General features: G+C 39.3%; 1 protein-coding gene across 1 annotated transcript in view; it reads right to left on the bottom strand.

Annotated features, from left to right (window-relative positions):
- Nucleotides 1–27,470, bottom strand: part of NIN (ninein) — an 81,154-nt gene that overhangs the window by 30,917 nt on the left and 22,767 nt on the right. Inside the window, 13 exon segments of the mRNA XM_072428441.1 lie at nt 382–905; nt 1,839–1,960; nt 2,633–2,771; nt 2,861–2,950; nt 3,327–3,437; nt 3,678–3,852; nt 4,130–4,270; nt 5,309–5,445; nt 5,688–5,855; nt 6,600–6,746; nt 8,655–8,848; nt 12,086–12,125; nt 18,978–19,147. Coding sequence (XP_072284542.1) covers nt 382–905; nt 1,839–1,960; nt 2,633–2,771; nt 2,861–2,950; nt 3,327–3,437; nt 3,678–3,852; nt 4,130–4,270; nt 5,309–5,445; nt 5,688–5,855; nt 6,600–6,746; nt 8,655–8,848; nt 12,086–12,125; nt 18,978–19,147 — 2,158 coding nt within the window.

The raw sequence follows: 27,470 nt of genomic DNA, 5'->3' as shown, positions 1-27,470 counted from the left end.
ACAAAATCTATATGTTAGGGAGGATTAGATATATATTGCATTCCTAAATTTCTGTCCGACCTAGAACATTAATGCAGGTTAAAACTTTTCTCCAACTTTCCCAGTCAGCCAATCAAAAAGCTATAGGAGTCAGGCAACAATCATTTCACAAAGACAGGTAAAGATTGAAGTGTTTTTCCAATTTGCTTTGCCTTAAAGCCATGTCTAGGCATTCTCAAAACAGACGCAGTGCAGGGTGCAGGGTCATGGCTGTCTTGATGTCAAGACAAAAAAACTAAAACTTAATTCTTGGAAGCTTTTCCTATGATGCAATAAAGCTCTTCCATGCCGTACATAGCTAAGTACATATTAAAAACCTTGATCTAGAAGAAATTCACTGACCTTTGCATCTCAGCTTCTTGCTGGTGTTGCTCCAACAGTTGCCTCTTTAGTTCCTGGGTTTCTAGGTCATGATTTTCCTGAAAACCTGAAATTTGGTCATGAAAACTTTGCTCTAATTGATTTTTCTTTTCCTCATAGGTTGTTACGAGCTCGACCAGCCGAGCTTCTGCCTCCTTTTCAATGTCCTCTGCTCTCTGGACCAGCTCCTCCTTCTCCTTATGATATGTCTGTCTGGCCTCTTCTAGCTGCAGTTGAAGGGTTGCTTCTTTCCCAATCAGTTGCTGCTTCTGGAGATAAAACTCTTCCTCCATTCTGCTAATCAGATCCTGGTGCATACATTCTGCCCTCTGCTGTTCTTCTTTAAGTCTCTGGATCTCTGCTTCCAGTTCTAAGTGCTTCATTTTAAAGATCTTTATTTGCTCTTCAGCTTTGTGAATCTCATTGTCGAGTTTCTCCTTTAAGGCTTCATGTTCTTTTTCAAAGCAATGGTTTGCCTCTTTCAGTTTTTCCTCATAGTGCACGGTCTGAAGAAAACAAATTGCTGTAATACCTATGAATGTCATCCAATTCATTCTAAACACCATTATTTCCCATCACAACCACAAACCATTTGGGCCTCTGACCAAACTGAACAAAAAACAAATTGATACCAATAATCCTTTAGACAAAGAAAAGTGAGTAGGATGGCAACCTGAAAGATGGCATGACTTTACAGTCAACTACCAATATCAATCGGTTAACCCAATTGTCTTTTGTCTGACGAGAAGCCCTATTAATTAAGCACACTCCTGTAGTCAACAGAATAGTGGCAGTGAATAGTAGATTTAATATCCATTTTGGAGGTTACATACTTTACTGTATATAAATGCATGGCTTGCTACAGAAAAGCTGCCTTGGAAATGGTTAGCAGCTGGTATGGCATTGTAAAGCTCAATGGCTGTGCTTTCTTTACCACAGCTTCTAGCGTTAGGCTGAATTACAAGTAGCCAAAGACCCCATGTTCCTATACATCTGCTTTTTTGTTAAATTGGATGTAGGGGTATACAGTATTGGATCCTAGGTTTCAAGTTGCCTTGGCCATCTAATTCCATTTTTATTTTTTTGTCAAGTTAATAAATCCATGTATGTATGTCCATGTATAAATCCAAGGCTGTTTATAAAACCATTAGACAGTCACATATTCAATTACACATCAAGAATGGTTTTCTAATGCAAAAAGACCAACTACTGCATTGATCCAAGCTGCTAAGGAAACATTAAGTAATTAAGGATATAAAATGATTGTTTCGATCTGTTTGCACCTTCCTTCACGTGAAGCCCCCCACTTACAAAGACAGAAAACAATGGTTGGACATATGCAATGCTATTTCATATAACCATTTTTCCAATTGATATTTAGCTTCCTACGGAAACCTCCCTAATAAAATCTTACAACCACGACAAACCCTAATACATACTTTATTTTCCAGTTCCAACGTCAGTTTCTCAACCTCCCTTTGGTGCTGCTCCCGCATGTGCTCAATGGCCATTTCTGCCTCTATACTCATGTTCAAAGGAGGGCAGTCCTCAGAGCCAATGCCTGCAACAAAGAAATAGTAATTGAGTTGGTCATTTTTTTATTACTCGAATTTATTTTTATTTACATTTACTCTGACTCCTCAGTCTGTTTTAGGAAGCAGAGTGGACCTGAAATATAACAGTTTCTGCCCTTCCAAATGCCAGACCATTTCCCACTTGTGAGATCTGGTAATGTAATAATAAATAAAAAACAAGGTTTTTTTATAAATGTATAACTGTAAATGCATCGCCAGCATAGATCCTTTTTTTAAATAAAGTAGGAATAGTTAAATAGAGTTCATAAATAAAACCTTCTGGTTCCTTGTGTTCAAAATATCCCAGTTACTAGCAGAATCAACACTTTTGTGGCTTCACTAAATTATCTCTACAGCTCTCCTTCGATAAAGTGAACTAAATAAGTAATTTCTAAGTCTTGCAATATAGGTTGATCACATGATTTGTAAATGAAAGAACAAAATATTTGGAAAACAGTTCAACTTGTTATTTTCTATTTTGATTACTAGATGGACCCTTCTCCTGTAGTGGATACTGACAGCAGCACACGGATAAGTTTGATTTACTCTGCATGTTCCAATCACTGATTAATGCCAGCTTAAGCAATGCTCATGTCTAGTTCTGCCATTATGGACCGTAATGAGCCCAAAACTATTATCTTGCACATTTTATTATTTACCTTGGTCACATTCAACTGAGTTTTTGTTATCCATTTCATCAAACAAGGAATTCTTCAGGGAGTACCGAAAACCTCGGACACCTTGTGCACGGTAGTCTTCCAATTCCAGCTGCAGCTCATCAATACGATCTTGCAGCTCCTGATTGGGAGGAAAATAGATTAGAATAAATTGCAGAAGATTTGTCAGCAAAATGCACAGGTGAAACCGTTAATAATCTGTTCACTCACCCTGCGCTGCCTCTCGTACTCATTACGTAACTGCAACAACCTTTCCTCGTGGCTGAAAAACTCAACGTAGCTGGGGTCCAAGTCTCCAAACTGCCAAAGAAAATACTTTGTATTTTAGTTTGTACTGTCAGCATTTCCACTGTGCAAGAGAAAAAGTTTAATTATATCCACATAATATATATTCTTTGCTCTCCAACAGTCTGACGCCCTCCCTGATTATTATAAACATCAGCACTCTTGCTCCTTGAGCACGGTGTTTGTTGGTGTAGAGAGCTGTACAGAGGCATTTTGGGCCATTAAATTGTGTTACTGCAGTGGTCCAACTCCCCAGTAGTTCAAACACAGGGTACTTTACCCATTCCTCCTGTAAACAGAACGCCTCATATTCTAGTATTCCAACAAAAAAAAATATAATTATATATAAAAATTTGTACAAATTTATTTCACGTTGGCCATCATTCCTGACCTTTTCTCTTAGTATGTTGTCCAAATTTTTCTGTAGCTTGGCTGTCAAAGCTTCACACTCCACCAGCTTCTCTGTGGTCTCAAGCAGCTCATTCTCCATGCGAGAATTCTCCTATAGGAACAGAAAGAGATCAGCTTGTAATAAGGCATAGGCAAGTACAGATTACTGAATACTCCACCAAACCCATATTTCTATCCACCCCTGCCCCTATGACCACTGGGTCTTCCAGTCCACAGGTCAATAAACACCTTAATAATAAAAAACAAAAACTCACATTCTACACATAATCATTGATCTGCAGATGCCCTATTGACCTTGCCCATATCCTTTCAGAAAAGTCTCTACGTCTACCTTTATAGACAAAGTCAGTCGGTCTCGCAGGTAATTCTCTTCCATTTTGATTTTCTCCAACTCCTGTTCCAGCTCCTGCCGTTGACAATTTGCTTGTTGAAACATCTGTTCTCTTTCTATCCTCAACTCACTTTTCAGAGCAGCTGTCCTCTCCTTGTACTCCTCATCCAGTTTTCTGTGGACAAAAGGCAGGAACATCAGGCACAATGGTTTGAGGATCTTTACCGAAATCGTGAACAGTGGCATGTTGTGTGGGCTTTTACAGAAGGACATTTCAATGAAATTGGACAAGGGGATAGTAGTTAACAGGGTTTACCCAAGAAGTCAAGGTGAAACTGGCTTGAAAGGCACACAGAGGAGTAGCAAACTGTCACAGAAGCTAAATTGACTGTGGGACCACATGAACATTGAGCTAAGCTGTAAAACCTCCCACTAAACCTGGAGGAACCTACCTAAGGTTGTATTCATTACGTCGCTCAATAGCTGCATGATGGTCATCCACCTCCAAAGCCAAAAGATTTTTCTGTTTCTCGTTCTTTTCCAAATCCATGCGGAGCTTTTCTTTTTCTCTGGCAGTTTGATCAAGTTTCTCCCTGGAGAACATAAATCAAAATTATACCTTTCTACCATCAATGTTATGGTTATCAACCTCCCTACTTGCAAGGCAGCCTGTATAAGTAAAGATATGCCAAGACTTTGCACATAAAAGACAGTAAGTGTTTTTACTATCAGTCATAAAAGTATACCTATCAGTCACATACATAGCCATGGCATACTACAAAATAGTGAGCAAATCTTGGGAGAATAGACAGCTCAAATTAAGAAAAGTTTGATATTGGGTCATAGGTTTCCTCCAGGTACCCAGGTTTCCATGCAGTTAGGTTGTTTGACTTTATTAAAGACATAGGACTATGGTAGGGACATTAGATTGTGAGCCCCTTTGAGGGACAGCTAGTGACATGACTATGGACTTTGTACAGCACTGCGTGATATGTTGGCCCTAAATAAATACTGTGTAATAAGATTAATAAATTCCCCAGCACCTCTTGATGATCTGAGGCTGGCATTCACAAAGAAGACGCTTAACTGGAAAATTCTCATCTAACCCACTGGTTGCCTCACATCTTGAATACATTACCAGATAAGGTTGAATAAGAGCATAACCCAAGTTAAAATGGTTGATCAGTACATTTGCTGCATTATAGAGCGACTAGGCATATATTTTGAGTCAGGTAGGAAGGGCAGGATGGACATACCCAGGAGGGGTCATGAGAGTGTAGCGGTTCGGTCATTTGTTTTATAAATGTATTACAATTTAAACTATTACATCAACTGTGGCAATACATGACCAGTGCTCCTGACATGACAATTATTCACTTCCACAAAAGACCAGCATCATTGACAGATCTTTTCCCAGTGCAGGCATTCCCAGAGAGTCTGAAATATTAGCTGGTGTGGACCAGAATGATCAGAATTTAGGTGAAGATCAGATACAACTTAAATTACACATTTAAAAAGATATATACACTCCTGACCACACACAAGATCCAAACAAAAGTTACCTAGAAAAGGGGCCCATAAAAACAGGGAAGAATAAATCTAACAAACACAAACACAACAATTAAACTTACAGTAAGTGCCTGATCTCTGAGCGAAAGCTGACAAGAGCTGCTTGGTAAATCTCATTTTTGGTGATCAGAAGCTCATTTTCAAGTGTCATTGTCAGCTCTGCAAGGTTGATTTTACCTTCTAAACTGAAATCCAGGGCCTGAAAAAGTAAAACAAAAGTACATTAACTTGGACTTATCCTTTTAAAAAACATCAAAAAGGTGTGGAAAGTTTTTTTCAACATAAAGGAAAAAAAACTTTTTCACAACAAGCAAAGGGTTGGGTCAAACAAAGTTACCAATTGCAACCAAGCAATTTAATATAGGCTGGTTCCTACTAAATGTGTTATTTATCGATGATGCAGATGACAGAGGTAGGAGTTAAACAGTTTAATGCACCCACCTTGAGAATGGCCTGGCTGTTGTCAAGTCCTTCTTCATGCCACATGTCTATGATGTCTTCCACGCAGCCATAACCCGTACCATCATCAAACTTTGAGAACAGTCGAAGGCCAATTGTTCCAGACATGGCTGATGGAGTCATTGTCCGCCTCCCACTTTCATCATATGGCTTGGATAAAATAAATAACCCACATTATAAACTGTGAAGTGTCAAGAGCCCATAGTTCTGCTGAAAGTGTAAGTGTTAAAGCAACAGCTTGCTATCTCAATTAGATCCCTTCAAACTGAAGCTTGAAGTCCTTTAAAAACATTAGGGAAGCTTTATTATGCTTGCCAAAGCTTTTGTTAACAAAGCTTAAGGTTTTGCATTTTGGAGAGCAACTGCTTCCTCTGACCGCTATTCTGAGATCTGGAGTCATCAATACCGTGCTGCTCACAGTCCTTCTTGCTGGGGTTAAAGCTGCAGTGAAGGATCTCCTTGCTTGTACTTTATTAATGAATGCTCTACATTCCTGCAGCTTTTTGAAAAAACCTCAGCAGTAATTACAAGGCAGCTCTGACATGGGGAAGCAAAGCTTTGGCTCTACCAAAATGATTAGATCCATATAAACACATAAAGGACAAAGTATGGCAAGTCAGTAATGTGAAATATCAGATGGAGGTTGGCAACAAAACCTTGTTTTGGTTAGCCTTTTGCAGATCACTTCTCTTTTTGTGCACAAATTCCATGGGTTACACACAAGCCTTGCCAAAATCAATGTTTTGAACAAAAAAATTTGTAGCATCTCTACACATGCCTGATGTTTGCACAGAACTTCAGAAGCCATAAAACAATAAAAAAAGTTGGTTGTATTTGTTCTCTTATGTTTAAAGTGCAGATAAAGTTTTAGAAACCATTAAAGACCGTTTTTACCTGTAGAGATAAGTGCCTCTTTAACTGTCGATAAGGGGTGGAGGAAGACGGAGTGGGTGGTTTGGTGTTCTTACAGACTTCATAGAAAAAATCCTGAAGGCTCATTGTTTCATCGTGGTCTAGGTTCTGCAATGCATCTTCCAGGGCCTGCAATATACAACATGTTGAAAACATACAACAAGACTCAAACCCCATGTACCTCTCACAACCTGTGTCATATTACTAGGCTCCCACTAGAGGACAGTGCAGAGCAGCAAAAAAAATTGCAAGTTCTCGAAATTCAAACCCGTTGGAAAGTCATAGTTTGCGGAATGAAATAATTTTTTGTGAAGTGGATATACTTGGCACAACTTTTCAGAGCACCCAGCAAAGTCTAACCAAGCAGTTATTAAAGAAGGTTTTCATTTTCTGCTGCCATGGAAACATGCATGCTGTGGGTATATGAAGCTGAATTCATTTTTTTATATACTTAAAAGTAATATTTTGCAGTTCTTAGATGTAATGGATGCATTTTTTTTTCTCCTGGTACTCCTGCAGACAACATGATTCCTGTTCTTAGGTTTCAAAGTTTTTTCACTCGACTTTATGTACGGGGGATGCCATGGTTGTCACCCTAGGCTGCTCTTCTCATTCAACTACAAACGTGTCATACTCTCTTTGTCTCCATTACATATTAGGAAAGGTCAGTGTAGTACACACACACACACACACACACACACACACACCACAATGGACAGTATTGTCACTTGTGATCCCATGACCTAAAGAGGAAATGTTATTTTCAAATCTGTAATTAGGAGGCCCAGAAGAAAACCACGTCACTGTTAACATCTTTTTATTTTAAAATCTGTATGTATTAAAGTTCTAAACAAATGTCACTTCACGCAAATGTCTAGGAACAAGATAAAAAAAAGTCTGTATGAAATTTAAAAAAAATATATAAATTCTCCTGATATTTTTTTGTTTTTATTTATTAGTGTCTAGCAAGCTTCCATCATTCAGAGAGTGTGATCTGTCCATAGAAAACAGGAAGAGCTACGTTTCCTGTTATAAACAATACAGCAACTGTTATAGGTGAACACCAAGCACAGAGATAATAAAACATATGTTTTTGACCCGAAAAAGGATTCACATGTCAATACAACTATTCTTAAACTTTACACAGCTAGGAACAAAGCACAGCTCTGTCTGGCCACAGAAAAGACCGGCTAGTGCTCTGCCACCGTTTTGCAAGCCTTACAGATCGTATCCCTCCCCCCAGCCTTTACTGGACAGTTAAGGAGAAGCAGAAATCTGATGACTTCATCTTCCTGTCTGCCCTCTCCTCCTATCACATGCCACAACTGCTCCTTTTGTTGCTTTTCTCCATAAGCCCACGTTTTTCCATCACACTTTTGCCAGTGATATGCCATGTTTAGCATCAGCAAAAGTCTGCAGTGTTGCCACCACATTGCATATGCTGCTTTTTGTTATTACACACTTAAGCCGGCTATACGACTGCCTAAGACCAGCACAACCACGTTTTACTTGTCCTCCACTCTTCAGTCCATTAGGCTGCAGCAACATCACAGCTTCAGCATAGCCATCAACTCTGTCATCAAAGGGGTAAGGTAAAGAAACCTGAAGATTTGTTCTGCAGATGAGAAGTTATTAAAACTCTTATGATGCTTTCTGTGCTGAATATAGTGAGTTTTGTACTTTGCCCATTCTTGCATTTAAAGGTAAAGCATAGGGGTTACAACTAAAGACTTATACCTAACCAATTTACTAACTTGTACCATGAATGAAGTCAATAATGGCTTCGGCCTGAGGTTCCTCCAGGATTTATTTGAATGGATCATTAACTAATGTAAGATCGTAAGCCAAAAGGTTTATGAATGGCATTAGGCTATTATAGAATTTAAAAAATCTCTGCATTCAACACTTCAATTATTTGTGCCTTCTAGGTAATCCGTTTTTAATTTAATACACACACCTGAGTGTGCCAGATATATCTCTGACCTGTCCTATTTTAGCAATGGGGTGTTAAGCATATGGAGTTTAATGCAAGCTTACCTCTTTGTCCAGATTTTGAAAGCCATACTGTTCACATATAGACAGAAGTTTCTTCCTGTGCAGGTGCCCATCTCTTGTGATGCCAAGATCCTCGCATATCAGCTGAAGTTTTTCTTCTACCCAGTCCTGGTCATCTGGAGACAGTGTGGTCTGAGAAGCATTGAGGTCATCTGGGTTCCAAAACCGTAACTGACCTGATTAGTGAAAACACATAAATTACCAAAAAATTTCCAAAAACCAAAGTTTTGATTCAGTTAACCTGCTCTGAAAAGAGCAAACTTTTATATGACTAGCAAAGGTAACCTAACAATATCCTGGTCATGATGCTTAGGAATCCAACAGGAAACACTGGTTTATTTAAAATTACATTTCCGTATAATGACAACTGCAGTTTCAGGTGATAATAAACTAGGTGACAGAGAAGGGATGATGTGTGCGCTCATGATGTCTCATAGTTCTTAAATATTTTGTCATTGGCTATATACAGTGCATCAGAGCTGGTTAAACGCTTGTGAAGTTCCCTTTGAAATAGTTTCTGTTTTATTAGACATAGGGTCATTACAAAACCTTATAAATAGATTCTGACTTATGTTAATCACATGTTAGACTGGGACATTGGATTCATTTTTTGCTCGTTTTGTGCCTTAGGAATGCCACAGAAAGGATAGTATTGTGCTAGCTGGCAAAAAGCATGCAAACAGATGAGTAGAGTGAGAAAAAAGTATTGGATGTGGCCACAAGGCAAAGCAAAACATTGCTGATGTGCAGTCCAATGCCGATAGGATAGTATAGAATGAATGCATTGACAGCTATGCCTATTAGCAGAGTTTGTAATCGGCACCAGACATGCAGCAAAGCCCTCTCTTCTCTTGCAGAGCCTTATTTTAGTTTGCTGCTGTAAAATAAGTTTTTTTTTCTGAATGGACGGTGAAAAGATAAGCAGCATACCGAAAAGTTTAATACTGCGTCACTCTATTCTTTTAAGCATGTTCTTTGTGTGCAGCACAACTTATTGGCTCTATGTGCTGCTGCACAGGGACATGCAAGTGGCTGATACCAAGTCAAATTCAGGTACAAATCTTATAATTAATCATTTACTGTATTTTATGTAATAATGAATACAGAGATGCATTTACTTGAGCCTTATACCAGCCTTAGGTTCAGCTTTAAATGTCTCTTTAAGTTAAAGCAACCTCACAATATCTGAATATAATTTGATCTCTGATAATCCGTTAACTGGAGCTGTGGTGCCCTTATTAAATATACATGAACTGAAACAATGCAGAGATTACTGAAGCTGAAAACAGAGGCAATTCAGAACTATAAACGGCCTGAAAAATGATCGGGTGCAGACGGATATCAAAGCCTTGTTCCAGGCAATTACTTTTCTGTGCAGGGGACACAATGCCTACAAACACAATGAACTTTAGGTTGATTGTACAATAGTAGCTATCCTACATTCTAACCAAGGTGCATGGAAACAGGAAGATGCTTTGTTGGCTAATGACCAGCCACTTTGATTTATTTTAAATTACAGCCATACAATGACCCAGACCTCGCTGGTGTCCAATATATAACTAGTCCAATTACAGAAAATGTCAGTGTATTGGATTTGGATTACTGCCTTTTAATTTGCTCCTTGTTTTCCATTATAGCACCTCCAAATCATGGAGTGTTTTACAAGGGATACAGATTAATTCACATCTGTCCCTAACATCGGAGGTGCTAAAAATGGAAAACCCATTCATAAGTAATATTTTAGCTACAGATGAAGCTTGGTGAGTTAGCGCTCAGTCACCGATAAATATTGGATACTCCAGCAGTAAGATCTGCCTGCCATAATATCCAACTCTCCTCTTGTTCACCTGCCCCTTGCTGCAGTCTACACATCCTTACCCTTTGCTGTGCATAAGTATTAATTCCCATGTAGACTTCTATGGGGCAACTCTTTATATAGGAGGGAATGGCCCCTTAGCAGTCTATCAGGATCAGCTGCACAGATGTGACAAGCAGATAGAAGATTCAGCAAAGCATCTAGGGCAGGGGTGTCAAACTCTGGCCCTGAGGGCCAAATTGGCCCCCAACGTTCTTTTTTTTGGCCCCCAAAGGAATCCTAAATATGAATTGCAGCCGGCCCGCCGCTGAAGTGAAATAGTGCAGCTACTACAATTTCCGGCATCACTCTCTTAGATCAGGGGGCTCTCTGCCTATGCGTGGTCCCGCATTGGACCGTTTTATAGATGTATGTAATGCCGGAAATTTTAGTAGCGGCGCTATTTCAATGAAGAGGGAGTTCTTGACCCGTATTGGCCACATCTGGCATTTCCAGCACTCCCCCTCAGCTGTACTTTTCCTTGCTACTCCAAGGCATGGACTTGAATGGTTGGATTTTCATAGAAGAATATTGTTGTTATTATTGTTAGCCTGTACAAAAAGGTTACCATTGAAATTTAACTCAGAAAGCTACAAATAGAGAAATAGACATAAGACTTTTTCTTAAATAAAATAATAATAAAAAAAAAGTCTTGTGCCTCTTTCTCCATCATAGGCTTGTTCCAGATTAAATGTGAAGCAAAACCTCTTTGTTTCCATATGAAAAGGTTTATTATCTAATGAGAAGAAAAAATGTCCTCAATTCAATACATTTTAAGGTTGGCCCACAACTTTGTCTATGTTTTTAATTTTGGCCCTCTGTGTATTTGAGTTTGACACCCCTGATCTAGGGTAAGAGAAGGGATAGAAACCTAATAAGGAAGGCTAGGCAGTTAGAATACTTTAGGACTAAATTAACTATATACGTTTTAGGTAAAGCAAATAAATACTTTTTATCCCTTACATAACGGTTTAATATGCCTCTGCACTTTTTTAAGAAAAGCCAATTTCCTAGCTCAGCCCCCTTTCCTACTGCATGCCAAGCCATCAGCTAACCCAGTTCCACAACACCTACCTATCCTGACCTATATGTAGATGCTGGGGGATGAATAAATGGAAATATCATAAAGAAGTTATTCCCCAACAGGGTTCCATGTAACCAAAGGATTCACAACTTTAAAGGTTGCATTGTGTTTACAACTGAGATGGGCACTCTTCCCATTGACCTTATTTAGGGGCATTTTATCACTGACCACCACAGAATTTGTTTTTATGAGGGGGGTTTGAAGCCCTAACATTATTTTATGGCTTTCTGTAGGGGAAAAAAAAAACATCTGTAGAGTGTTATTTGAGGGTCAGCTTAGAGTTTGCTGGGTCTGCGGCCATCAGATTCAAGATGGTGCCATCCAGCAGCAGTCTTGGGTACTTACAGAAGTGGGGGCAAGTAAAAAGCATGCATAATATAGGTAAATACCTAAATACCATAACCGAATAATTGAATTGTGCAAGGCTGAAGGTAAGGCTTAAAGTTCAGCTTTATGTGAATTATATTCCCTCACCTTCTGCTTCATATTCTTCTCCTTCTTCATTCTTCCAGTGCTACAAAAAAATAAAAAGACGAGATATTAGCAAACAGAGAAAGCAATAAATGTTCTATTGCAAAGCCATTGCAAATTGTGACAGTTTTAATCAAAGCTGTAAAATCACATTTTTCCTTTGTCGTCCTATAACAAGGCTCTGGACACCTGTTCTCAGGGCAGCGCAGTCTTCACAGCAGCATCAGTCATGCAGCAATTCAACACATTGTACAAGTGAATCTGTGATTAAGAGGGACAATGCCCCGGCTGTCGCCTTGGTTACGTCATTCACCTTTTATGCTCTCATTACCATGAGAAGACCTTGGAAGCCGCTTTTCAACTTGAAGGAAAGGGAGGGAGAAGTTAGATAAGGTTATAGGTCAATGCTGCAGCAAAAATGGCTGCCGTCATGCCAAGGGCATTAAAATATGAAAACCCACAATCCTCGTTGCCAGGTTGCACGTACATAGATTTGGACCATGCAGCAGCTGGATTGGATGATCTCACCTATTTCAAAGTGTCATGCTAGAAAAAGTAAAAAAAATAAAAAAAAAAAAAAGATTTGAGGCTGCTTTGTGGAGATTCACACGGGCTTTGGCGGCTTTAAAAACAGATGGCAAGAGGTCTCTCTATTGTGGGCCAAGACGTCGCCAAAGCATCTGTAGCGTGCAGCCTGTTCCTGCAGCCTAACAAATGTAATAATAATTTAGCTACTGCTGCCATTGTCCCATCTGCTCCAATAATGGACTTTTTGTATTTTTAGGACTTGGGACCAATTTAAGGAGTTACTGATGCATGCCACCAGCATTGCTCTTATACCTAAACCCTTTTCATTTTAACCCTAGTGTAACATCTGATTTTAGCACGTCATCTTGATTTAACCCTGAAATACATCACTTGGCATGTTTAGGGTACAGTCTTTTCAAGCCACATGCCTGATAATCCAATCCCCTAATGCAGTGAAAGCTAAAGCCAAACTTTCTGCAGCTTTGAATACAACAGGGAACAATAAAACTCCTGCCAGGTGTATTTTACAATCTCTGGGGAGATTTTCCACTGCTTCCCTGTGCAGGATGTACTGGGAGCTATTAGACACCCCTATCTATCGATTCCCTCCTGAAAAAACAAGGTACGGGTTTGCTTTAACATTCACATGAGATAATACTCCAGGCTTTATTATTGCCATACAGATGAGTTTGCCATATCTTTCAAATAATATGTTGGATGCCCTCCCCCAATTCCTCATTCTCCAAAACTTTTTGCCTGAACACCACTGTGATACTTGGTGACTTGGAAGCAGGAGTATGTACATAAGATCAGAGACTTAAGAGATTAAAGGCAAAAGGCTCACCATAACAGCAAGGTAACCTAAACTTTTAGGAGGTCAGTCGCATCAGCGCCAATTTAATTTTTAATGCCATTCTAAAATTAAGAGATTGGGGTCTTTTAGATACAAATGGGGACTACTCATAAAATAACTATCGTACCTTCCGGCTGCAAATAGTAAACCTACACAATTTTCCATAATGTCTTAATTGGTAATAACGAACACTAAGTCCTTGTTATTTTACTGGTTAAAAAAAATGTTAAAGTCTTTTGTTCGGTACCAAAAAATTAGGAATTATACAAAGACACTAAACATTCCCTTTAAGAACCCCCAGATGACCAATCACCCGTGACATATAAACTAGCTAGGCTATAAAATGAAATTGTACATTCTTTAAATAAAGCTGAGAAGCAATTAAAGCCAGGAGAGGGCAGGATCATGTGTCCTGGTACTTGGCAAGTTATTACTTACCCATCTCCCCCATGGGTGTAACAATTCAGAATGGTTCCATAATAAATGTGTGCTGGGTCTAGCTGATTAAATAAGGCTGCCTGGGCTATTAATATTAAACAGCAGCTTACAACCACATTCATTATGTAGTCACTGACTGTACATCCCTGGGGAACATAACAACCGTTAACTTGGAAAGTAAATTCATGCGCTAACCCCATCGCTGCTTTTTCTTGCAAGATTTCATACTTGAAAGTCAGTGATGCCGCAGTTTAGCTCCAGGTAAGCAGTGGAGAAAATTAAGTTGATGATGAGTTTCATCTAAGAGCAAGTACTTTTAGAAGAGCCGGGGGCGAGGCGAAACAATAGTGGTCTGGTTGTTGAAAGTATCTAAAACTTTTTATTTACCTATTTATCTAAAATGGGCAGCACAGTAGCTCATTGGTTAGCACTCGGGACTTTGCAGCGCTGGGTCCCAGGTTTGAGACTCGGCCAGGACACTATCTGCGTGGAGTTTGCAGGTTCTCCACGTGTTATCATGGGTTTCCTCCGTGTACTCCGGTTTTCTCCCACATCCCAAAAACATGCAGTTAGGTTAATTGGTTTCCCCCCCAAATTTGACCCAAAGCTGTATTAAACATTACCATATGACTGAGATATGGACATTAGATTATTAGCGCCTTTGAGGGACAGTTAGTGACATAAGTATGAACTTCGTAAAATGATGCGTAATATGTCGGCGCTATATAAATACTGTGTATTAAAATATTAATAAACCTAGAAATCAAACAATCGAGAGAAGGGGGATCTGTACTGCACAAAATGGCACTCTATGCCTGTTCTGCAATAAATTCACCTGCCTGTTCTGAATATTGTGTACAATGTATGCTAGAGCCGTGAACCTGGCATATCTGGTTCCCAGAAATTAATGAACTCCTGCGTGCATGAGCGGGAGTTACTACCATTCTGGTGCCCCTAATAAAGATAAATGAAGATCCTGAATCCAAAAAGGGACCAGGTTAAGATGTTGAGTTGTCACCAGAACAATACATTGAATAACTTTCAGTGGGAATTGCAGTTCAGATGGAGTGTGGGATTTAACGTTTTATTTTATTTGGGTATTGAGTTTAGAAAAAAGTAAAATAATTTAAAAGAAAAAAAAAATAGTTTAGAGTGGAACTAATGGCTCATGTTGACAATCTAAACCAAGAAGTACCAAGTACCAAATCCATAAATCCGTGAAAAAGGCTTATAAAGTTATTCAAAGCTTTCTTCATATTATCTGATGGAGACATACCCTCCATGTGTGAATCACAAGTTCCCCCACCCAGCCCCTGCAGAACAGAGAGAGAGTATCAGGGCTAATTTACATGGGTGGCTGCAAATGGGGTTACAGAGCAACCCTTTGTGATCCAACGCTTCCTCTATGCTTGTAACATATTGGTTTAGTTCAATTCTCTGGTGCCTGAAATCGGGTTGGGGTAGTGGTGTCTAAACGGGGCCCTTTTCTAAGCAGCCCTTGAAGCCAATGCATTCGCCTGTTTTTTCCCTATTGCAATTGCATGTAACTTATTAACACCCTATGCTTTCCCAGTCTTCAGCGAATCTTATCACACACCTGCGGTCTCTCAAATTATTGCCACCAATGACCAGTCACCCAGAAGCATATCATAGGAGTAACCATTTAAATCAAAAACATTCTTTTTATTTTTTACAGTCAACACAACTGATTAAAAAATGCAGGTGCTGAAATCCTTGTATCACCGGATTAAACTCAAACCAGGGAAAATGTTAGAATTGTAGTGTGCATGGAAATTGCAGTGTGCAACCCAAATAGCACTTTATAAGCACTGACAGACAAAACCAGATAATAGCTTAGGATGTAAGCTTTTTTGGAACATATAGTTGAAATAGTATTTAAAAAATGAATTTTCTGATGAGCTTCATAATTAGAATATGTTAATTCCCAGAGACAGGTCCCCTTAAAGTTCGCTCATGTGTTACCAGCCTTTTGTACAAAGTCTAATTCTCAGATCTGCATGGGTGAGCGGCAGGAGAGAAAGCCAGAAGAAATCTGGCTCCTATCCCCACATCGACTTCACAAAATCCACTTTGTTATTATTACAGAGAACGAGGTTCAAACCGCACCTTAATGAGGAGCGCCGGCTCCCTCCTGAAATATTAATGATGCCAAGCAGGAGACATTTGGAATGAGGCCAACATTGTTGAGAGTGCAGATTCACCATTTGAGGTGTGTGTCACTTACAAAGAGCCTTTCTCCTTTCTCTATTCTTTTCAGTATAAAGCAATTTACAACTTCTAGGACTTCAAAGCAGCTTTATGTAAACAAAACAAATGGCATTAATCTCCCTTGGTGAGATCAAACAATGCATAATTTACATGAGTTCAGAGAGGAGTTTGGTGTGCATTTAGTTTTTGTGGTCCTTGTTCAAATAATAACATTTTACAGGAGATACAGTAAGTGATTTTTGGGTGGGGGAAGCTTAAAGTATATATGAGATTTTAGGGATTAGATTTACATAAACTTTTATGTGTTAATGTATTTTGAAGTCATGGCTAATATTTGAGTGCAAGTTTGAATAAAATAATACCTGATGATCAAATAATGAAGGTTCTTGCTCATGTAATTTGTGGTAAAGGATAATAGTAATTTGGCCCCTGTATTCCAAATGTTCTCCTACATGGTCATTTTGCCACATGGGCAAGAAGATTATAGGTAGCTGGGTAGAAGTGGCCTACTATTGCCATCATCAAAAAGCCCACCGAGACATGGCCATGCAGCCATTGATGGAAAGCATGAGGACAAGAAGTGGCTACAAAAAAGCATGCTGGAGATTGATGGTCATGATCATGCACAGTGCTTTAGCAAATTTAAAGCTTATTTCATTAGAGTTTACACCTTTTTACAGTCCAGGAATGAGATGACTAGATAAACAATGTCAATGGAATTAGGCAGGAACCCACTGGCACTGGTGGGTATGCATAGATCAGGCAGGTTAGCAAACCCATCTCATCTATTACTTCTGCACCGAAAAGACCCTAGAATTATGTAAATTTTGGAAAGCCCACTGTGTTGATGAAGTGCTACGGAACAGATCGGCACAGTGGCTCAGTGGTTAGCACCCTGGCCTTTGCAGTGCTAGGTCCCAGGTTCGAACCTCAGCCAGGACACTATCTGCATGGAGTTTGCAGGTTACCCCATGTTTTTGTGGGTTTCCTCCCACATTACCTATATAATATGCTCATCTCACTTTTCACCGAGAAGTTCAAATATTCATGAGGCAGAAGTTAAATTAATGCGCACTGGGGTCACCCATCACTGGGAGAGTTATCAGGTAGCATAACATTGATGAGCCACATTAAATAACACGTCAGAATGTAATATAGTTTGTGAATATTGGGGTTATTAAGAGCCAAGTGCATCGTCAAGATAAACTGTCTATGGCACAAGCCCGCCGGTGATAAAGACACCGCGTAACACACTGCAAACCACGATTCGAGGACAAGCCGGGGATGGAGAGGGAACATAATTAAACATATTGCGAGGAGCAGCTGCGCCAGACATGTAGCGGATCAAGGAAGAAATATTCAGCATGATACATGAAGCCCCTACATCTCAAGTCAAGCGAGTCTCGCCAAGGGAGGGAGGCAATCTGTATTCACATCCAAGATCGGTGTACCACCTGTGTATTTTCTGCTTTTTTGTGCATTCTTTCACTCTCTAATTCCCTCAACACTTTATTCTTTAATCCATTTTTTTTGGCACCTTTAACTATTTCATACCCACGTGATCTTCAGGGCCAGAACAATAGGTTGTGGAGAGCAAGTTTATCTAGTAATTACGCTTTTGTTTTTAAGTTAACCTTTGTGAACTGGATAAGGTTAAATAGATATTGCTTTGTGTTACCAGAAAATATTTTTGTTTTCAGCTGCATGAGAAATTTTTTTTAAAGGGTATTAAAATAGATGGAAAAAAACATTTATTACAGTATTCCAACTGGAAGCTAGGGTTTTACCTATCATCGCTGCTTTCTGGGTGCAATAAACCTGTGTTTGATCTACTATTAAATGCTCATTTATCCCCGCTGCATGTGGTGGTTCCTACTGCCAGATCATATTGCTTATATTCATATACAAAATAGGAGAAACCACTGCATGTGGCAGGAAAGCAGGTATCTACACCCAGGGGTATAAATACTTGCAGTGGCTGGAACAAAATAAGAGCCAAAAATTGTCTCTATTAGCAGTTATGTTTCTGTATACAAGTGACCCTATATAAAACATTTTACATGTATTTTCTCAAATAAAATATTTTTTCTTCATCTCTTTTGCATCTCCATGCAGCTGACTGCCTGTGGCCTCCTTTAACCCTTTCCTGTCTGCATACACTCTCTCCAGGGTTGGTTGCACATCACAAATGGGCTTCCCAATTGTGCAGACCAAACCTTCGTAATGTGCATAGGCACAAATCGCTCCATAATAGGCACATGGGACAGGATGACCATAAAGAAGCACAGTTGGTAAACAACATTTTGTTTGACTCAAGATCAGTTTTAACAAAATCTTGCTCATAAGCATGGTTTTTGGAAATACCAAAGCAAATTTCTGACAAGCCTTCAGGTAATACTTATCTGTATCCCCTAGTTAATGGGCACCAGGACCTGAACACTGCTGTGGCAGTGAGCCACATACAATGGTTAAGCAGAACCATCCAATTATGGACTTATTATGAATTAAGAACACACAGCAGCTCCCACACAAAGTATTGCTCAGAGATTCTTAGCAGGTTAACTGCTGGAAAGCCAAGCAGTGGGTGGGGGCTAAACTAGGTAAGTGGTAGATAATATTAAATGCCACTTTAGGATTTTAGATTAAATCTGAAATCTGGATAACAGCTCCTTTTTGTTTTCTATTTTCTGTGCTCGAGCCCCAGCATTGGAAAAAGGCTTATCTGAGGTAATGAAAAGAGGCAGCATGAAATTTGGAAGGCTGCAGTCTCACTAAGCAAAATGTCAGACTTCCCAGTGCCAATGAAGACTCATGTCACCCCCAAGCCATTAAACTAATTTATCTTACCTCTTCACAGTTTCTTGAGCTGACCTGCGAGGACCTCGTCCCTTCTTCTTCGGGCTCTATTACAGTCTCCTCATCAAACTCTTCCAGGGAGTCCTGCAGCTCGGGCATAGACCGTCTGCCGTACCTCTTGCCATCCTTGATGTACTTTGGCTGGGCTTCCAGGGAGCAATCTGCAGTCAGAGATCAAAGCAAAAGGACTTAGCGTACTTCTCAGAAAGAGATACAACACCCCCTGGCTATTTAGCACACATCCATAGGCACCACAAGATAACTGATTAAGGCTTAGGAAAGCTTGGTCATGGGGGCCCTGTGGGGCCAATTTATTTTCCAGTGTAGCTTATGCCTGCAGCATGACCTGCTAGAGAGACCTATGAACTTTTCCTAATAAGCAAAAACTTTTGTGGGAAAAAAAAAACAAAAAAAAAAACAAACAGTCTCTTCACACCAGCAACTGAGCAAACTGAGAAACTGAGCAGGCAAAACTGCAACATACAGACCATTAATTCCTTTGAAGAGGACAAAATTTAAAAGGTGATCTTAAAATTGCCTACACTAAATTGCAGCAGAAAAATCTGATTGTCTACAACTAAATTGCCTTAGTTTTTATTTTTATCAATCATCAATATTTAAATGTCAATTTATATTTTAACCTAAATAATCCCAATTATATGGATGAACGAACTTGTGGGTGATCGATTTTTTGGTCTTGGTAAAGTTGATCGCAGATTCAATTTCTGGTTGACCGAAATAGGTGTAAATTCCCTAAAATAGACCACATGTATAGCCATCATTAAGGATTATTACACACGTGGACACTTTTTTTTTTACTACCTTTAATTGAAATAAATCCAAACCACCCTAGGAAGAAGTCCCAAGGATATCCAATAAAGATTGTTTCAATGTGCATAATGTTGGCCATAAGCATAACAAGTGTACAATACATCATATTTGATGAAATAATTATTTGATTTTATTGGGGGGGGGCATAGATTCATCAGTTAGTCATTTGTAGTACATATTAGACTTTGATTTACACTGATTATACTGTACTGTAATTTCTCAATATTCCTAGAAGAATCATTTATGTATCATGTGCCAACGCTATTAAAAAATGCAACCCTAACTAAAAACATCCAGACTGGCATTGCTTATTCTCCACAATGAGCAATGCTTCGGCTCAAACTAAGAAGACTATCGTTAGCAGTTTATACCTTCTGCCTGTATATTAAGGAAGAAAAGCAGAGCCTGGCTGTCCGTGTAACAGTTGGGATTTTCCAGCAATAGTGGCCAGGGGAGAGGAATAAGGCAAACATGTGCTCCCAAGGTACTTTGTTAACATGTCATGCAAGATTGATAGTGGTTACAATCTACTTGTGTAGCTTCCGCCATAAAAACACATTTGTCTAGATGAACTGTCAAATCCATTGCTACACTGAGCTACTAAAATCATATGTGTAGCTTTAGCCTGATCAGGCAACTCCTTACAAATGGTTATACTCTTTAGTAGCAACAGAATAAGCTTGCCTTTGTAGTTTAACCATGATAAATTATTGGGAATATTAACACAAGAAGATCCTGTTCTGCAAGGCAAAGCAACGGGCTTGCTATTAAAGCCCCTTATATGCAATATACATTTTACTTTCTTTTACCCATTTGCTGCTTTAGAGCAGGAGTGCAAGGACGTGGTCCTGTATGTGACCCCCACCTACATGTAACATTGCTGGACAAGGGCTACATGGTCCAAACAAATGAATTGCAAATCTTCGTTCAAACCCAGATTTTAGGAATACTTTTACAAATACCACTTAAGGCGAAAGCAGTGGTCAGCAAAAGTATCAATGGCCATTGACCACTGAATTCACCTCCTGGAGAAAATGTCTATTGTTAGTCTTATACAAGCTCTGCCACGGGCAGCACAATTATACATGCATCACAAATTTCTATTAATCCTTTCAGGCTTTGTGTTTAAAAATCCTTTGAAACTTCATTATATTTTCCCTATTAATTTATATTCCATCGTGTGGTTCAAGGACAAAAAGGGATGTCAGAACAGCACCAAATTAATAAGATCCTGAAGAAAGGGAGCGGGGGGTGGGGGGTTGTTCATCGCAAAGGTCTTTGTGATTTAAAAACCACCAAAAGATGTCTTCAGCCGGGACATCAATTGCAAGGCCGAATTTACGATTCTTTCAACGCAACACTTCAAAACAGCATGTCAAATACCATCCTGCAGATATGTTCCTTTAATAACGAGCTGTGAGTCTGAAGTGTATCATCTAGGGACGCTCCAGATACATTATTTAATATCCAGTTCTGAAAAAGTGTTTTATTGGCTTGAAATACATTGTATCCATAAATTCATCAGCAGCAGGGAGCAAACGCAGATCTGTGTGAGGTTCTTATGTTTTGTTATCCAAATTTTTAATGGTTGTGGAGCACTTGCAGAGAAGGCACAATGCGGTCCCGTAAATCTGGGCTTTGTGTCTTTTTAATTGGAATGTAACTGAGGAAATTTCAGGTAAGCATCTTTCTGGATGCAGAATTCTAGGTTAATAAAGAGAACTTGATAACATACCTACAGTGTAATTTAAGTTGCAGATCTATTCACTAAAAGAAAGGATACAGCGCGCAAAATAAAAAACTATAATGCAGCTCACACTGCAATAATTGCATCCAGTCTTCGGCTGCTTTGTACATCACAAAATGGCCTTAGCCTTCTAGGTTGAATGCTACCCATCATTCAATCCTAGATTCCTCTACCCAGAATGATAGGGATCTTCAAACTGCACTGAGGGTCCATCACCACCAATGTTAGCTTTGTTCTTCATGTACTGATGCATAAAGTGGCTCAGATGTCATCACCATTCTCTGCATCACAGAGGTCCATTTACTGCCATTAGAAGAACGCAAAATGCCCTTATTTGCAAAAACAAACCTGAAACAGTGAGGTCAAGGGGGTAGCCAGACTACCCACAGACAAACTTATATGCTATTTAAATACAGTTTAAAGATAACCTATCTCCAGGTATACCATAATCTGCATCCAGGTATACCATAATCTGCAAACTGCATATTTTCTAGGGATTATGCATATATACTTGTACATTCTCCTGGTCAGAACAAAACCATGATCATGGTAAACACATAAAAGACACTCAATCACAGCAAAGTGTACCTGGATTTGATGAACCTTTGATGATATTTGATGATAATAGTTCTCCTCTCCCATTGTGTTACTTCCTCCACCTCCTAGATTGTAAGCTCTTCAGGGCAGGGTCCTCCCCTCCTGTGTCACTGTCTGTATCTGTCATTTTCAACCCCTATTTAATTAATGTACAGCACTGTGTAATATGTTGGTGCTATAAAAATTCAGTTCATCAATAATAATAATATTAACGGCTATTGACCGTTTTACCAGGTCAAAATGTCAATCAGCCTGAGTAAAGTGGGCCTCTCTGAGGACCAATCTCACATTTCTTTTTTTGTCAACTTACAATGGTTGTTTAGTGTTAAATCCAATCCAAGGTCTCTATGGTCACATATACATTAAGAAGTGATCACTCCAAGTCCTTGATCATCACGTTGCATCTATTACAGATCCATCAGTGAAGCTAAGTAGCAGAACAGAGATGGCTCTTTTAAAGTACTTAAAACAACACTAATACCATTGGTCATGTATTAACAATTCTGCATTCAGGGCTGGTTTTAGGGTAGGTGCAAAGTGGGCATTCCTAGATCTCCGGCCTTCTCCAGGGCCCAAGTTGACAGCATGACCTGGGGGCTTAAATGTTGGCCATTTGGGGAGCCACCTAATATTTGCACAAAGTCCCATTTTGACTAGAATCTTACCTGTATGCATTTCCATTCACAAAACTTGTAAAATATGGACACATTTCAGAAGGGACGCATTGCACTGCTTGAAGTAGCATTGTAATCAAACGAGGACACAAAGTGCATTGGAACAAACAAAGCAAATTTAATATGATACAAGGATTGTCTTAGGTCAACAACACTGCTACTCATACAGAACAGTGAGCATTGTCACCCTGGGACAGGAAGTATATGGTTTCATAACCAAATACTGGAACAGGAAAATGCAGCCCCCTTGTCTCTGGGCTGCCATGCTACAATTACATTTTTTGGATTTAGATACACTTATTGTGTAGTGGACAAAGTTCAAAACCAAAATATTTTGCCCAATAAGGGTTCACAGACAGCACAGCTGGCTAACCAGAATTACAAATCTTTTGGTAGGTCATACAGTTCCCATATATGTTTTTTTAATTCTATTAAAACGTGTGCTTTCAAATGACCTGTGTAATGTTTACAAGCAACTAAAAATGTAGAAGTATCATAAAAAGCAAAACAAATTTTACAAAATGAAAAAGGGTACTCATAAAAATTGTACTTAAGTTTCTATTTTGAAATAAGATCAAGGCTTTCCAAGTCAGTCACAGACTAATGATTTTATAGCTTCAAAGTAAAAAGGGGAAAAAAGGGAGGGGAGGTGGCGCGAGTCTTGCTACAGCTGAGCCAAACACTAATTTGTAATTATAGGAAGCATGTAGCTTGGTACAAAATTAAATCCTGACCGTTTCAAGCCCCTTTCCCCCCCTCCTACCATCCCACCTCAATCTCCGATCCCTCACAGCTACGAATGGGTCATAAGCTACAACCTTCACCCCTTGGCTTTAAATTAATCTTCCTCATTTGTTAGCGGTGAACAAATTTAATCATGGCAGTGCACAGACTGCTAAGGAAGAGGGCAACCCTGGGTGCAGACGCACTTTGCTAAATGATTGTAAATAAATATTGCTGTGTACTGTGGATGTTTAATAAACACAGGTCCGTAATTGCGTTAATTCCGAGAAGAAAATGAAGGCAGACGGCAGGATACCCCATATCGTATGAAGAGAGTAGCACAGATCACATTAAAACACACTTATCTTGGTTGCAGCCTTTTACGATGGGCAAATCAACCATGAATTTTAAACACTTTTGCACAAAGACGACAGCTGCCAGGTAGATATTTTATGGGCTTGACTTAAATATTGGACTATTATAACAAAACGTTAAAGCTAAAGCTTTAAAAAGAGAACTTTGGGAATTACTTTTAGAGAGGATGATGGTTTGATATGCAGGCTACACCTGCCTTTGTGCTTTTCTTTTCCATGGATACAGCTGTGAGCTGTACTGTATATATACACAGTATATGCAGTGCTCAACACAGAAATTTTTTTAAGCCGGGTGGGAAAACATTTTTGGTGGGTGGCAGCCCCTGTATTGTGACCAAACTCTTTGGTAACCACCCAAAAACAGCCGAGTGGGTGCTGAAAAGCGCCGGGTGGTGCACCCAGCTAAAAGTGCCTGGGGAGAACCATGTACAGTATTAGGCACTACATACTGTAGTGCCTAATATTCATAGGCCTGGGTTTAAACATAAGCAAGATGTATATCTTCGGCTCCCAATTTGGGGATATTAAACATTTTAATGGGAATGCTAAAAAAAAAAAAGCTCTATAACTTCTACTTTAAGACATGATCTTTCTGTCAGGGTTTCATGGTCCTTATTCAAGCCCTTTCTCTTGTTCCTTTCCCTGGTCCCCTTGCTATGGGGAACTAATTGAGGCCTTGACTGGAGACCACAAGTCTCAAGTCAACACACTATAAAGAAATGGTCCAACATTTTACCCATTAGTAAACCTATGCAGAAAAATGCCCTGCAGTGGAAAGCATGGACTGTTGGCAAAATACAAAGGTACCAGAAAATTCGAATACAGTAACGCAGCTCACAGTGCAATACTTGCATTCAGTCTTCAGCTATGTCTTTAGCCTTCCAGGTTGAATACTACACATCATTCAATACGTGACACCTCTAACCCAGAGTGCTAGGCTTCAAATGGCACTGAGGGTCAATCACCACCAATGTTAGCTTTGTTTTTCATGTACTAATGCATAAAGTGACTTTGATTGCATCACCAGAGGTCCATTAACTGCTATTAGAGTGCAGAACAAGTCACATGACCAAAATTTTAAGTCAATGTTCCTCTTCCAAAACTCAGTTTTATACTTAATGCCCTGATATGCAAATACAAACCTGAAACAATGAGGTCAAGGGGTAGCAAGACTACCCCCAGACAAACTTATATGCTATTTAAATATAGTTTATGTGTTATTTAAATACAGTTTTAGGATAACCTGTCACCAGGTATTCCATAACCATAATCTGCAAACTGCATAACCTTAACTTCTAGGGGATTATTTATATTTCCTGGTCATATTTGGTGGTCCACCATATTGCTTAGTGCACATAGGGCATTTAGGCAAAGAGGCTGCATAATATTATGAATTTTTTTTTTTATTTTTTTTTTTTGACAATAGAGACCATTTATGATACACATGCACTAAATATCATAAGATTTGGGATTAATAACCGCTTTTCTGCACTTATTTTTCAGTGTGCACAACCCAAAACATAAATGAGGCAGGTGAAAGGGATTTAATGTTGATAAAAGTCATTAATAAAGCACCTTGTGGAGGATGAATAGTACTTTGCTGCCAATAATACACTCCACAAATGACTTAGCTGGAGCCTCTACAGTCTACATTGTATGAGCCATTACCACAGTCGGCAATTACCAAAGGAAGTGCTGGACGAACATAATTGGTATACTCAGAAGAGCCTCATAGATGTTCCTGGGAAGAGGCCCTTGGTCTTGTATTCATGGGGCCATTTATTGTACGAACTCACATTTCTACAATCAGCTGCAGAGTCTGAGAGAGTTCGACTAATCCTTCCTATTCTACATGTAAGAGGCCACTTCAGAACGAGGGGCCAGATTCCCCAATGGAAGAGCTGGATATAAAAAAGGTGCCAATTACTAGACTACACCACTGATCAAAAAAGTCCTCCTTTTAGACTTCAATACATCTGTGCCACTTTAAGGCCTAATAGATCCATATTACGCAAAGTATTACTAGAAAAAAAAATTCTGTTCCTGGCAAATCAGAATTTCCACCTAATTTTATTTGTTACTACATATTGTGCACATAGTTAGCTAGGATATGTATGTTGTGGATCTCAGGAGGCTTGTGGACATTCGGGAACATTATATTGTACACATGTGCAGCGGCACATCACCAGGTGGCCATCTGTTAATATTAGGAAGCGACAGCTGGCTCAAAAACCAATGTGGCAGTGAGGGACGGAGTGTGAAGCAGCAGAGCAGCAGTTTAGAACAGGACAATACCAGGAGATTTAAAGCATGCAAGTATGTTAACACTGGGCAAAGCAGCAGAAAACGGAGGAACATGGAAGCTCCTGAATAATTTTATGAAATCCACAAAATTATTTACTTTTATTATATATTTTGATCAGTCAGAATTATGGTTCAGATATGCATGCCAAACAGATCACTTGCTACTCGATATCAACTAAGATACAACTTTATTAACGCAACACCATCCAGCTGAATGGACAATGAAGCAGCCGGGTTCTACACTAAAAACTACAAGCAGGCAGGATTTTTATTGCAACAGGTATAGATTCAAAATATAAAATTGCAACCAAGGAGGCCATGTCCCCCTTCTGCCAAAAAAAAAAAAAAATCATAATTACCTGCCTGTTTGTCGTTTTGTGCAAATGCACAACTCACTGTAAGATGACAGGTAGCCTGGCATCCCCAAGGGGCTGTAGGGACTGAATGAACTCCTACGTGCAGGCATTCTGGCTCGGCCAATTAAGATAGCATATGATCCAGGTGAAGATGGTGCCACTGGTAAGCATAATGAAAAATTTGCAATCGAACAGGTAAGTTTATTTTATGTCCGAAGGGACATCGCCTGTTGCTTCTGCAATAAAGGACCAGCCCATTTTGAAACTATCCTCATTCACAACACTGCTTATATTTCTGTTATTTCATCTAAACTGTCAGCCAACAAAGTCAGGAGGAGGACAAGTTTTTTCCATATTTGTAGCATTTATTATTATGTAGAATTATTATGTACCATTTTTATTAAAGGCAAAACCTGGGCAAAAACAGAACCCAACAATCTGCAATAACAGAAGTACATTAACAAATAGGAGAAAGGTACACAGGTACGCAACTGAGACATCTGTATGTGTAACGTATCTGTTAATGTGTTACAGCAAACAATTCGACCCGTGTCATTCATTTCCCAGAACAAAGCACAATGTGATGCGTATGCTATACGGTGCGTTTGGAGCATAGCCGTTGCTCGGCAGCAGATGTACACTAAGCACACTCAGGTACTACAGAGACGAGCAGTCTGTTGCACAGCAAACATCTCAGGCGTTTAATTGGCCAAGTAAATAATTAGCCAACAAAGCGCTGCTGAAACTTGTAACAGGAGAGCATCAAGCCAACACTGGCAGGATATTGCAAAGGGAAGCCAAATAATTACACAAAACACCTCTAGGTTTGTATCCAAACAACCAGAGATGCACAAATATACACCTTTATTTTCATGAAT

The sequence above is a fragment of the Pyxicephalus adspersus genome, chromosome 12, assembly GCF_032062135.1.
Source record: "Pyxicephalus adspersus chromosome 12, UCB_Pads_2.0, whole genome shotgun sequence".
NCBI lineage: Eukaryota > Metazoa > Chordata > Amphibia > Anura > Pyxicephalidae > Pyxicephalus > Pyxicephalus adspersus.
This window is presented reverse-complemented; position numbering and strand designations above follow the sequence as displayed.